This window comes from Gadus chalcogrammus, chromosome 4 (assembly GCF_026213295.1).
Source record: "Gadus chalcogrammus isolate NIFS_2021 chromosome 4, NIFS_Gcha_1.0, whole genome shotgun sequence".
Lineage (NCBI taxonomy): Eukaryota > Metazoa > Chordata > Actinopteri > Gadiformes > Gadidae > Gadus > Gadus chalcogrammus.
Window position 1 is genome coordinate 15,939,523 of NC_079415.1, and position 14,189 is coordinate 15,953,711.

The 14,189-nt window shown below is 42.2% G+C and overlaps 1 protein-coding gene across 1 annotated transcript; it reads left to right on the forward strand.

Annotated features, from left to right (window-relative positions):
• The first annotated feature begins 6,953 nt into the window (after positions 1 to 6,953).
• Positions 6,954 to 13,916, forward strand: tmem174 (transmembrane protein 174). The gene is given in 5 exon segments (XM_056587854.1): positions 6,954 to 7,564; positions 8,104 to 8,197; positions 8,355 to 8,362; positions 13,753 to 13,834; positions 13,836 to 13,916. Coding segments are annotated over 5 exon segments (876 nt in total).
• The last annotated feature ends 273 nt before the right edge of the window (positions 13,917 to 14,189 follow it).

Below are 14,189 nucleotides of genomic sequence, written 5' to 3' on the forward strand. Positions count from 1 at the left end.
GAATACAAAACGTGGCTTTTAATGACCCCTTGAGGCTGGGATTGCTACGGATCAAGGTGTCATCTCCCCTGTTGGAATGGACGGTGGATTAATTTCAAAGTGCTATCATTCATATCGCTACCTTTGTCTGATACACTGACGAATTAACCCGCAACTTATCTCTTGTGATTCATCTTCCTTAGAAACTATTCACTAATGATTTATTTTTGGATGGCTATTGATACGCTTGATATCCTCAAGCATGGTTGTACGTATAAGGGCGCATTGATACATAATGAGATTAATATTTCTTTATTTTTCATGCTTTTAAATATCATAGTATTATTGTTTTCTAAAACTGCGATCTACATCCAGTGTGTGGAGCATTCCGTTTGAAATACAGTATATCTCAAATCGTCTGTCCTCGTTTGAGCACAAGTACACAGGGGTGTTGTGTCAAAGTCAAAGTCTGCCATGGATCCGAATGCTTTAGAATAGACCGTCCCTTTAAGAAAAAAAGAAACACAACTTTTTCAGTTGCAGTTGATCTTGGCAAGCTGGTTCTTGCTGTCTCTGCAGAAATCGTAAAAACGGATAATCGTCGAGGCTTTCGTTTCTGTCACTTTCACACTTTTCCTTTGTTTATATGTTGTAGTAAAATAAGAGTTTAAAAAGAAAAGCAAAATTGTGTACATGATTCTCATGAAATTGACATTTTTAAAGCTATATCAGCCACTCATGTCTATGATTTAATTTCATTGTGCCTGTATTAAATGTGTAATATATGAATATATACAAATATATGAATATGACTACTTTATATGTCTTCTGTGTCTTTTTTTATTGGTAAGCAAAGATGTGTGGGAACTTTGCAGGGAATGATTATGTGATTAAATGTATTGCTGTTAATATATTGACCATGGCATGCTGTCAGACGTTCGTTAACAGTACAAAGGCTGTGAAACTGAAACAGCTAGCAGAAATAACTTGATATATCAATGGATGGATTACTGCCTCACATTCTGAAGGGCTATGCCACATAGCAATTTTTACTCTGTATTATGATTTATCTTATAGTCAAATTGTAATATGCAGATTGAATAGGCTCTCCTACATGTAGTGTATTGCAACCCGTATTATTATACAAAAGTATAAGAATGATGGGACATTTGCATTATTACAATTCGCATTAAACTCCCTCGCCTTTCAGATAAAGCTATATATTTGAATAGCTTAATGTCCTTCTGTGATACTGTACCTTCAACCTCTTGGATACTTTACTTTTGATCTGTAATACCATCCGTTTAACCACAGTTATACATTATCTTTAACCTCTGTGGTACCATCCCTTTAACCACTGTGATACCGTCCCTTTAACCACTGTAATACTTTACCTTTATCCCCTGTGATACTTTAGCCGTTAATGCCATAATAGCCAGAAGTCACAGGCTCAGTCCCTCTGGCAGGGCCCTATCCAGATCCCAGGGTGTTTATACCCAAATCTAGGCTGAAAACAAACAGTGGCAGATGGTTTTGTATGAGGACTGCTCCGACCGCAGAGCGGTTCTACTCTGCCCGACGAACCTTGAAGAGTGTGGCTGTTGCTGTTATAATTGTATTAATTCATTTATTGTTATCACTATGGTTGAATATTTTCGATTCATTGTACTTAATTTTCTCCGATTTCAAGCCTTTGCAGCGATTTTTCTTTATTATATAAAAGTGCAAAAATATGGTTATTATATAAATAACATAATCAGGCCATTATAGAATTTGATATTAGAAATGACAAATCAGCAAAAAAAAGTGCTTTTTATAAGGAATAACAACTTATAAAAAGTAGATAAATATTTGTAGTGCACACATCCAAAGATAAATCCATTAAATAATATACTGTGGCAAGGAAGATGATAAGAAAGACTTTATTAATCCCTGTGCGGGAACTCAGTCAGGTTTGTCAGTTTTTCCTTAGGGTTTATTATACAGTGCTGAATCAAAACAACAGTTCAGCCAGCGAAAGCCATGTGTGTGAGAGAGAGACTGAAACGTCCTGGAGTAGAGAGAGAGACTGAAACGTCCCAGAGGGGCGGGGGGGAGAGAGAGAGAGAGAGAGGGAGGGAGGGATGGAGAGAGAGAGAGAGCAGAATGTCTGTGTGTGTGGGGGGGGTAGCGAGAGGGAGAGGCGCTGTTGGCCGCTACTGTCCACCATCACGTATGTGTTTATCCTGAGGCCCAGCGGTGCCCTAGACTTGAGTTATTCTAGAATCCAAGAGAGCTCTCACAACATCAGTAACATTTATGGACGTTGGGTAATTGATGTGCCCTTTTTGATCTCCACTCTCATACACGTGGAAAACCATCTGAGTCAACAAGGATGTTGTAGGTTTATTGCATTAATATGGATTCCATTCCTTCTCCTCTCCCGCTCCCATACAAAGCCCAAAAGACCTCTTTGGAATTACTCAAACTCAGAGCAAGTCGGATCTGGTCCAGGGAATATTCCCTATTTTCCAATTGCCTCTAAAGTATGTCCTGTGTGACAGTTTAGGACTGTCTGAGGCGCTGTTGTTCTTCAGCTCCAGTAGGGATAACCAGTTTGTAACTTGTCTGCGAGTAACGAGATGCTGCTCAACTTTATGTGAACTACATGCTTGTTTTTAGTTAAACACCTAATATAACAATCCATAAATGTCCAGTTTTCCTGTTTTTTTTGTGTGTGAGGTGTCAATGGTCGTTTGTCACCGTGCTAAAGTTGACCTCCTGCCCTACCCACAGACCATAATACTCTAATCCGTGTCCATGGTGTCACATTGTGTAATATCAGCAGTAGTTGCGTTAGCTAGGGCTGGACTCGTTCACTCATTAAAGGGTCTCTATGACCCCTGGTGTGTAGGAAGACCATTCTCGTAAACCCAACACATTCAGCGGTCTGCGTTTCACCCAAAGCCAGAAAGTTGAAAGCCTAAACCATCTGCCAATACCATGAAACAGTTGCTCTGTGGTACTTTGGTGTCAAAGAAGTTGAAAGAACAGATACATACATTATCCTACATAGATGTTGTAGTTGTTGTTTTCACAGTTTCACAGTTTCAGTGTTCAGAGACATTTTATAGATACCATTTTGAGTGAAAGGGTTATGATAGTCTAAACACACAGTGAGACAATGCCATTGTTAAATTAAAGGGTCATGGGACAGTTAAAGGATATCCCTTATAAGATAATGATGAAGATATGACTAGATTCCAGTTTAAGTGGAAAGTGTTAAGATATTGTTATAGGATATAAGTTGAGTTACTTGATTTACTTAATAATTTAATTTAGGTTTTAAGTGGAGGTGATAATCTACTGTTGAAATACAAAGTAAAATTATTTATTTTTTACATTTTAAGGGTAGGTTATTATCACTTTTAAGGTGAAGGAAAGTAGATTGCAACCCTTTAACATTAACCTTAAAGAGTTAAGATGGAAGTAGATCTTCTTTCTAAGTGAAGGTGTTGAGATGCAGTGCTGGGAGGATACAGAGAGGGTGATGAGTGTGCACGTTCACTAGTGCTCAGCCTCTCCGCCCCGGGAGCAGGAGTGGACCCCTTCGTGCCACCATCACAGAGTCACGTCACAGGCGATCTGTCACTGAGAGCTTCAGTGTGTGTGTGTGTGTGTGTGTGTGTCTGCAATCATTGTGCTTATTGCCCCCTCTCCTCTCAATCCCCCCCCCCCTCATTAAAAATTCACATCGGTAAATCTCAAATGAACAAAAGATAATAGGCGTTATTCATTTGTAATAGGCACTTAATATCGATAAAAGTGAAAATGTCAATAGTTAACATGAATCTGACACCCTTCTCCGATCAGTTTTAGATTATTTAATGACCATAACCTAGGCCTCACCCTATTCCTAGAGTGTTACAACTAACCCTACCCCTATGCTAATGCAATGATAATGCTTATTACTGCATAGGCTAATGCTTATTAGTGGTTAATTAATGTACCCTTATTGATAAGTGCTACAAAATAGTATTATTTTTAATAATTAACCTTTAAACAAAATCTTGAAGTTTGTCATGAGAATTGCGGCAACATTTTTACTTATTCACTGTCTTTTCACTTGTAAACACACTTTTGAACATTCTAAATGAACCTTTCATGAATCAAAAGCAAATGCAGAGGGAATCATTACGATGAGATATAATCATGATAAGCTATCTGTTTGGTAAACAGATCAAACCTATCTACTTAAATAGGATCAAAGGATTACCAATAGTAAGAGTATTATATCTAGAGTATCCTATCTATTCACTCATGGAATTCCCTTTGGTAATTAATTTAAAGCATTTTAATTTGAAAGCAGATGGTGCTGAGGTAAAGGTCATGGGCAAATGATGTGTGTTTGATAATTAACACACTTTTGTTTTCCTTTCCATAAAAAAATATGTTCTATTGGTGGACCTGTGGCCCAAGTGATTTTTAGGTGTGCGTTTAGGGACAGAATGGCAACTTTCCACTGAGGTAACAGCAGGGTGATATGACAGTCCACTGAAAACATGTTTGCATTTGAAGTGAATAATTCATAATCAAAGGTTTCTTTATATGGCTGGCTGTACCTCAGACTGCCCTGCTCCTTGTGCTTGACACACACGGAAGACATTTGAAAGAAAAAAAGGCGTCCTTTCATTTCAGTAAGGCCAGTAAGAATATATAGGGAAAAAAGGGCAATAATCCTATCTTGAATGGTTGGCTAAACAACGTTAACATATTGAGATAACTCTCACCGTAATTGTGTAATATCTAGTGTCACTTTAAAGCTGCTAGATTGCTATGAATGGATCAAAGCATCCGTCAGTATTAGTAAAAAAAAAATGCCATGCAGTACTATTAGTCCTATTACTACTAATAGTAGTAATTATCTCATATTTGTCCATGTTTACTTATTCATTTTTTTGGTTCTACTACCATGTTATGTCTGCTATGCTCAGATACATATACCTTCATAAATACATATAGAATATACATTATTGAAGTGTATTCTACTGCCATACATTTATGGATATCGGTTGCAGCTTTTTTTAGAGTTGCCTTGCTTTCAATCTGGGCTTTGGGGAGCTCCCTCAACGTTGGCGAGTTCAGGGGTCAGTTAGAGCTGTCAAGAAATGGTGTGTGTGTGTGTGTGTGTGTGTGTGTGTGTGTGTGTGTGTGTGTGTGTGTGTGTGTGTGTGTGTGTGTGTGTGTGTGTGTGTGTGTGTGTGTGTGTGTGTGTGTGTGTGTGTGCGTGTGTGTAGGTGTGTGTGTGTGTGTGTGTGTGTGTGTGTGTGTGTGTTTGTGAGAGTGTGTGTGTGTGTGTGTGTGTCTCTGTTTGTGTGTGTCCGTGTGTGCTTTTGTGGTTGTCAGTCTGTGTGTGTGGTGTGTGTGTGTGTGTGTGGTGTGTGTGTGTGTGTGTGTGTGTGTGTGTGTGTGTGTGTGTGTGTGTGTGTGTGTGTGTGTGTGTGTGTGTGTGTGTGTGTGTGTGTGTGTGTGTGTGTGTGTGTGTGTGTGTGGACCTGTGAAGCCATAGGGACTGAATGTGTAATAAAAGGATATATAAACACATAGAATCCTTACCCTAACACCCTGTAACCTGATTCAAGAAAAATGTGTAAAAAAATGTGAGGGACAAAGGTGAAAACTATAGTTGAATGGTATTATTGAGACCACACATGACAGACTAGTCATCTAGTGTGAACTACAACATAAAGGAAACATTACTATTGATAAAAACAACGTGGCTCTATGCATGGGTTTGAGTGATTTGAGTGATTTAATTGAAATAACCTAAAACGGTATCATACACATTATCGGTAAGAATTATTAGGTATTTACTAGTATGAGGTAGGTATTTATGCTCCTTATCCTACTATACTATACTCATACTCGTTTCTTGCAGTTCACTGTACCACATTTAGATTATAGAACGGTACCTTTATCCTGATTTGCATCCTGATTTGACTTCCTGCTGGCTCAGCCAATCAGAGCGGTCTGCAGGCCTGCGTGCTGTGCGGCGCCAGCGGCTCTGTCCAGAGCACGTTATAGCGTGATCCGCTGCAGCTCTCCCTGCTCCTGCTATGCATTGTTCACTCAGCGCAGCACGCGGCGGTGGGTTATAACTTATGTAAGTCATAGGTTATAACTTATGCATACCGCACTGTGGCTGGCCATGTGGGTGTCCGTGTGAAGCCATGTCTGACATGTTTGGATCCACACAGACCCCTTGGTCCGTGTGAGCAGACAAGTGTTCCTGGGCCCGTTTCTCTTTCAGCACGCCCCTCGAGTTCCCCTCTGCTCCGTCTCAAAGTGATGTTTTCATAGCATTTTATTGATGTTGTTCATAGTATTCAGTGTGTGACTTTGATAAGTGAGCGGTGCTGTGCTATCGTGATGCTGCATTCTTATTCTTGTATTGCAATGTCACTTCAAACACAGCAACAGAATAAACAATGACATCAATAGTACAACAAACGTCTACGTCTACGGTTGACTGTGACACTGAATGTTGATTCCCATGTCGGCATGAGTTCTCAACAAACCTCAAGCAGTTCAATGGCTGAATGAGTTAACCTATAACCTGGCACTTCAGTTAGAGTCTAACTTATAAAAACACGCCATCAGGACATTCTGTGTTGTCACTTTGTCCGACCGACCGACCGTCAGACAGACCGACCAGACCGACCGACGGACAGACACAGAGTAGCAGTTAGGAATTCATGCTCTGTTTCATTATACTCACTTTTCTCAGACACACACACACACACACACACACACACACACACACACACACACACACACACACACACACACACACGTACACACACATACACACACACACACACACAGCAGCAGCAATCTAGCAAGTGCACCTCATCCCGCGAAGACCCAAGGGGCTTCTGGGGGTTCTCAGGACTCTGGCGGCCTTGGGGGAAGGGGGGTGGGTGGGTGAGGGGGTAATGGAGACCGGCCCGACCACCTTGACGGGCTATCCGCACACCGGGCTGGTTGGCGAGAAGACGAGGGGCGTCTTTCTGCTGCTGGGGGTATTCCTGTGTCTGGTGGGCTCCGTGTTCACCATCACGGGCTGTCAGGCGCCACCTGGAGAGGGAGTGGGCGACCACCGCCTGGAGTGGGTGGGTCTCCTGGGGCCCATCATGCTCTCCGTCGGGGGGGTCTTCATGCTGATCAGCACGTGCAGCTTCCGGATGTTCCCCTGCCTGCTGTACCGGCTTACCGGAGAGAGGGCGGAGGAGGAGGAGGAGGCGGCGGAGGAGCACAGAGGAGCGGCGGAGCTCTCCTTTGTGTTCAACGGCGTCCAACCCCCCGTGGTGTTCCACTGCGCGGCACAGTTCAGCCCCCCGCCGTACGACTCCCTGGCCCCGCCGCCGCCGCAGCAGCAGCACCACCACCAGCTCTACCAGCACCGCCAGCTGCACCCAGTGGGCGACAGGGGCCCACCCCCGCCTTGCTTCCACCACCTGTTCCCCGTGGAGAACGAAGCCTTCACCTCAGAGGACGGTTTCCCGCTCGGCCGTGGCCGTGCGCTAACGAGACCGACGAGGAGCAGGTGAGCGCTGGAGGAGAACGACCCCTGTTTTGTGTCGGGGGGCGGTGGCTGTGGGAGACGCTCCGATGTCAATGTTACTTCAGGTTTCTGGGGAGGGAACAGCGTCTGAGCTTCATAGTTTGTTTTACTGCCTCTGCGTCTGCTGAATGTTTTGTCGGATACTTGAGAGTATTCGATGCGAGAGACAAAGTTGAATGAAGCACGTCCCTGCTTGTTATTAAGATAGAGTTTAAAACTGAAGTAGAACCTCTGGAGTGGAACACAGGAGCACCTCGTCTAAGATACAATGATGGGTAGTTAATATAATCCAGCCAAAGTTAATAGTTAATCAAATTTGAGGCTCCATGGCTAAACAGATCAGTTTACCAAACTATGATGACTCAAAGAATAGACCCACTGGAACACAGTTGAATTAAAAAATAAGAAACGATTTAAACAGACATAGAGGACTACACAGTTCATATTTCTGCAATATTGCCGCTATCTTTTTTTAATAGTAACATACTAACGTGTATATATGTTACTAACGCTTGTTACAGAGTTCAGGATGGACAGCAGGGGGAGGAGAAAGACGAAGACAACAGCTCCACCTGCTCTCCTCCTCCACCTGCATACGAAGACATCTACCCCCCTGCATAACCACAACGACGCCTGTACGCAGGGCCTGGTTCATAAATACACAGAGAGGCACCAACACTATAGTCTTGTTCTGTCCCAGCCGCTCGTCTGTGTCTTCAGTTCACAACTGCGACCTGTGTCTGCCTTTTTTGTGTTCTTCACTGATTGACAGTCAGTTAGGTTAGGTTGTGATTGAGCTTCTCCTGCTTGTGTTTGTGGAATAAATCACTGAAATTAATGAGTTTCATCTCATGCGCAGACGAGGAGGGAAGTATTTGCACCTTGGGGGGAGGTAATGTTGACCATTTGTCTGCTGTTTATGGAGGCACGTGTTGAAATGATCCTGAAGTGTTCCTGAGGCTGCGCGCCCATAAACTAGAGCGTGACACCCTGTTTGGCTTGGCACCCTGCCTCTGGAGATGTGCAGTGGGTGTGCGAAGAAATTACACCATTTTGAGGAATGCATGGAAATAGAACGTGAATACAAAATAATATGCTGTTTACTTTTTTTACCTAACCCACATCAGCATCCAATGGCCACATGTAATGATACAGAAATGTTATAGGCCTACGAATAATAATGTAGGCTGGTACTTATTAATAATGATAAACTTTGTAATTAATCGTGGGTTTCTCTTTTTGGCTTTCGTTTTATTTTATATATTATTCATATTTTTGCCTTACATTATCTTCTCTCATAAGAATCGGATTTAGTTCACCCAAACTGGGCTGAATTGGCCCATTGCCTGACTCGTGTGAGTGTGTGGGGAATATGGCTGTCTAAGAATAAAAATAATTGACACATGGCGAGGGCTGCTTCTTCGTTTTTTCTCCAGCAGGCTCGAGTGTTTCTTCACCACACGGGGGCAGAACGACGGAGGAATTGACTTGTTCTCCGGCTCCTTATGTAGGCCTTAACTTTAAGGAAGTTAGCCACATTATTTATCCATCAAATAATTATAATTATAATTATTATAATTATTAACATTATTATTATTATTACAATAATAATAATTGCATTATTTTTTTATTATCATTTATTTATTTAATTTTATTTGTTATTTTATTGCAATGACAACTATGATAACAATAGCCTAAAAATAAACTACAAATAAAGTTATTATTTATCATTCACAACATATTTACAGCACAGCAGGCATAACCTACATACCGTTTAATTATAACCTTGATTTAAAATTACTTTTCAGTATGATCAAGAATAGGCTAAGTTTATGGAGACTGTTTTATTGTAATAATATGTAGGCCTAATTGTGTAGCACCTTAGTTATTCACTTGATAGTTTAACCCCCTACGCCTATTCGACAATATTTCTGGCCATATTTTCTCCAAACATTTTGTCTTGTTTCAAAAACTGTAATGTGTCCTACCCTTCAGTTTGCAGTTCGTCTGGATAAAGATGTGGTCAATAGGAGTAAATAAAGGCATTTGATAGGTCTGATGGATTGTAGGCCTGCTGCACAGTGAAACACGTGTGGTCGACGTGGCTGATTCTTTTCTTTAATACTTGTTTTGCCATTTGGGAGAGTTTGCGGCACTTTCATAATATTTCCCGGCGCGGAGTGAAGAACTTAGAGCTCTCCAAGGCCCTGTGATTATTCCGTGGTGGGAAAACTTCTCCAGATAGGCCTACCTATTTTTTTTCCAAAGTTGTTGTCTTCCCGACTTTTAAGTAGCCTAATTCCTTACCGTGAAATATATCATGAAGTTTTATTTTAATGATTGCTATCTAGTCTAGGCTACATCTTGAAGATTGCACGTTAGGCCGAAATGTAAACATAGACATACTTTACTAGTTGTGATGCAGGCTTGCTAGTTTTTCAATAAATAAATAATTGATTACAATTGAATAAATACGTAATAATGACATGTAAATAAATAAATACATGATTAATAGTGAACTTCCTCAACATGTCCCATTGCCACTTCCTGTGTGTGCGTGTGTGTGTGTGTGTGTGTGTGTGTGTGTGTGTGTGTGTGTGTGTGTGTGTGTGTGTGTGCGTGTGCGTGTGCGTGTGCGTGTGCGTGTGCGTGTGTGTGTGTGTGTGTGTGTGTGTGTGTGCGTGCGTGCGTGCGTGCGTGTCCGGCAGGCCTCTGCTATATGGAGAGTGTATTATCATGCTGTTTTTATGCTTGCACTGTCACATGTAATAGACCGATAAATAAATCTACCCTAGGCCTACTCCATTATTGCACAGGTAACAATATTTAACAAGATGTGATCGTGGGATTTATTCTATATTAATCCTGCATCTGTAAATTAGATAATATGAAAGTCATATGAATTAGTATTTTGCACTGTGTGATTAGGTATCAACAATTTAAAGAGGGGATAAAGCTCCTCTAGCGCGTCACTTGCTCCGTGTGTCAGCGTAACGACGGGGAGCGCGGACGGGAACAACATGGCGTCCGTGTTTGCAGGCAGGGAGACACGCTGGAGGCAGAGGGAAACTTTGTGGTTTATGAAGAACACATGCGACCAATCAAACCTGAATTATCTTCCTGTTGTTCTAGCATGTTTGCCGTTTTTAGTTAGCCTTGCCAGTCGTGGAACCACCCAGCAAGCTCAGGTCAACGTTTCAGAAGGTATGGTTTGTTGTTGTGAGTCACGATTAAGTCAGACACACCCGTTGTTTCTTGACACAGAGCAACACCCGCGTAGGCACAGAGAAACCCCCCTGTAGACGCAAAGAAACACGCGCGTACGCAGAGAAACACCCGCGTAGACGCAGAGAAACACCCGCCTCGACATCACACGCAGGCGCACATCACATGTTTTGTTTGGTCAAATTCGATAAACAAGCATTGATTATTTATTAAGTAAATCCTTTCCAACCAATAAAAAGCAAAGACAGCGTAACAACCAATTCGGCATATCTTTTCTTTAGGACTTTGTAGTTTTCCCCTCCGGGCTACGCAGTCGCACAATACACGCGCCAGGTCTGTGTGAAGAGCATCGAGACTTAACCTCAAGCGGATCTGATAAATAGTCAGTCCACAGGAAATTATTTGCAGGCCTGCACAGCATATTACCCCATTTACATAGCCGTCCTCATATGGAGCTGGGCTACAGACTCGAATAACACCAGAAAACACATGCACGCACGTAAGCATGGCGCACACACACACACACACACACACACACACACACACACACACACACACACACACACACACACACACACACACACACACACACACACACACACACACACACACACACACACACACACACACACACACTCAGAAACGCACACACTCTCACGTGTATCTAGATACACACCCTACACACAGTATGATGAAACACATGCACGCACTGACAAACATACACACACACACACACACACACACACGCACACGCACACACACACACACACACACACACACACACACACACACACACACACACACACACACACACACACACACACACACACACACACACACACACACACATTCTCAGATATGTGTAGTGACACACGCTTTATGCCTTCGTCAAAACCGTATAGTTTCGATGGACTGGACAACATCATACTTTCTGTTTATATATAAGGTTAATAGTGTGGGAAATATTTTTAACACCATTTTTGTTTTAAGTAATATGCCAAAAATGTATATACTTTATTGTTAATAACTTATTAATAACAAAGGAATACAATAATTAAAAAAATATTGTAATTACATCTAATAAATAACATAGAGGTTTCTCAGTAACAAAAAATTCATTGGAAAAAAATAAAATAACTAGCAAATAACCATATTACCACCCCAGTCAAGAAATTTTGCATGGGAAAGATTTATGCCCACCTCTCACATCCCCTATGTATGATAATAGACAAGCTCTTTGAACAGGCAATCTTGGAACAGATACCTTGGTTGACATTTTGTTCTGGATACACCATCTATAATTATCCGTAAAAAATGTTTTTCTGGATTATTAATACATTAAATAAGTTATTAATTATTTAATTAATTAATTTAATTATTTATTCTTTATTTAGTTATGAAATTATTCAAAATAATACATTTGAATGTTTATTTATTAATGAATGCATACCCCCACCATAACACATTATTTTAATTGCAAATGAGTTATGATAGATCATAAATCGAGTGTTAAATTGTTTCAAAGCCTGCTAAAGTGCACTTTAGTTAGCACAAACACACAAACAGTGGCCAAACATGAATTGCTTTGCGTCTGTTTATCAGATAACAAGTAATGCATCGCTCGCTGCGGAGAAAAGGATCTTCTATGATGGATTAATGGAAGACAGGCATCTACTGAGGGACCCCACCCCCAAAGGACCCCCCAAAATAACTGTTCCTTGCCTTCCCTAGTTTCCTCCCCTCCCCGTCAGTAGATACAACAGTAAGTATAACATTTCACACGCACAGAAATTAGGAGCAAGTTCGAAAAGTAAACATAAGAGAATTTGGGAGCGGGATTTTGGAAAAATATATCCTATGTTTGTGTTCATTTATTACCGCTGGGAAAACTTCTGTCACTGACAATTTAAATGGCAGGCAGCCAACCTTGTGTCAATTTGCTTTTTACGGTGGTATTTAGGACTTTATTGAATTAGGGCAGAATGTCTGCGGTGGGTCGTCCAAACCCTCGCTGGGTGGAGAGGTGGGAAAGGGTCCGCTCCGCAACCAAGACGGAAAATCAGGAGTTATTTTTGTTTCAAATGTGTTTCCGTCCACATATGGTCCTGGTTTTTTGGCCTATATACCGAGAGTCGCAGTGGCGACCCTTGACCCCCGGCTCCTGAGACTGACATGATTTTGGCTGCCTCACTCTGAGCTTAGTTCGACCTCAGGTCCCCCTTGAGTTCAAGGGTCACTGGCAGGGAGCAGCAAATTAACCCAATGTGTCAAAGCGGGCATGACACCACGGTCAGTGGAGCTGTGACGTCCCAGCGTCTTCCGCGACACACATTCCACGTGGAGTCGCTCTCTATGCAGATCACTGCCGATCGCTCCATTCCAGACCCTCTCTTTAAAGCTTCCTGGTGTGTGACTAATACTGTTCCCCTTTTAGTGTTATTCCCCTCCTCATCTTTTCCAGAGACATCCCCTCCCCTTTAGCACTGTGTTACAATCGCCTCATCTAAATACACCCCCCCCCCCTCCCTCATTTCTCCCCCCTCCACGCACCCCTCACCCCCCTCCTGGTCTTACTTTCCACGCATCTTTTTATTTTCTTGAAGGGAAGATCTCGTCTTTAGATCTCCTTCTTCCTCTCTCCTTCTCTCTCTCTTTCTCCCTCTCCCCTGTCGCTCTCTCTCTCTCTCTCTCTCTCTCTCTCTGTTTCTCTATCTCTCCCCCGTGGGTTAAAGACGTCTCAGTTCAGCTGTCACAAATTATGTCCGCCTGCCCAGCTGTCAAAACAGGGGGGTGTCTTTTTCATTCCACCTCACAAACTACCAAAAGAGACTTGGGGGGAGAGAGGGGAGAGAGAGAGAGAGAGAGAGAGGGGGGGGGCAAGGGGGGGCTTTAATGCTTGTGTTTGGACACAAGCAATTATCTCTAATTATTGTTTTTCTTTTCAGTTTCCCCATCGCGACGGAGGTCCGACCAGACGAACACGCAGTAATCCGCTCCAGTCGGCCGGGATCATCGGGCTTGGGGTCCGGAGGCGGGCCTCAGTTCGGACCGGCCCGGCTTTCATCTCAATGTGAGTCAGGAGTTGATTCAAACATGGAGTGATGGCTGAATTAACCCCCGAGACCCCGCTCTCAATGGATTCATAAGAGATTATATGTGTTGATGGCAGGACTGTGTATGCATGTTCCTATATATGTACACACAGACTTATGTGTGGTTATGTTTATATGTATGTATGTACGTACATATGTATGCATGTACTTATGTGTGTATGTGTGCATGTATGTACTTGTGTGTATGTATGTATGTATGTATGTATGTACTTACTTATAAATGTGTGTGTATATGCATGTATATATGCATGTGTGTAAATACACACTTA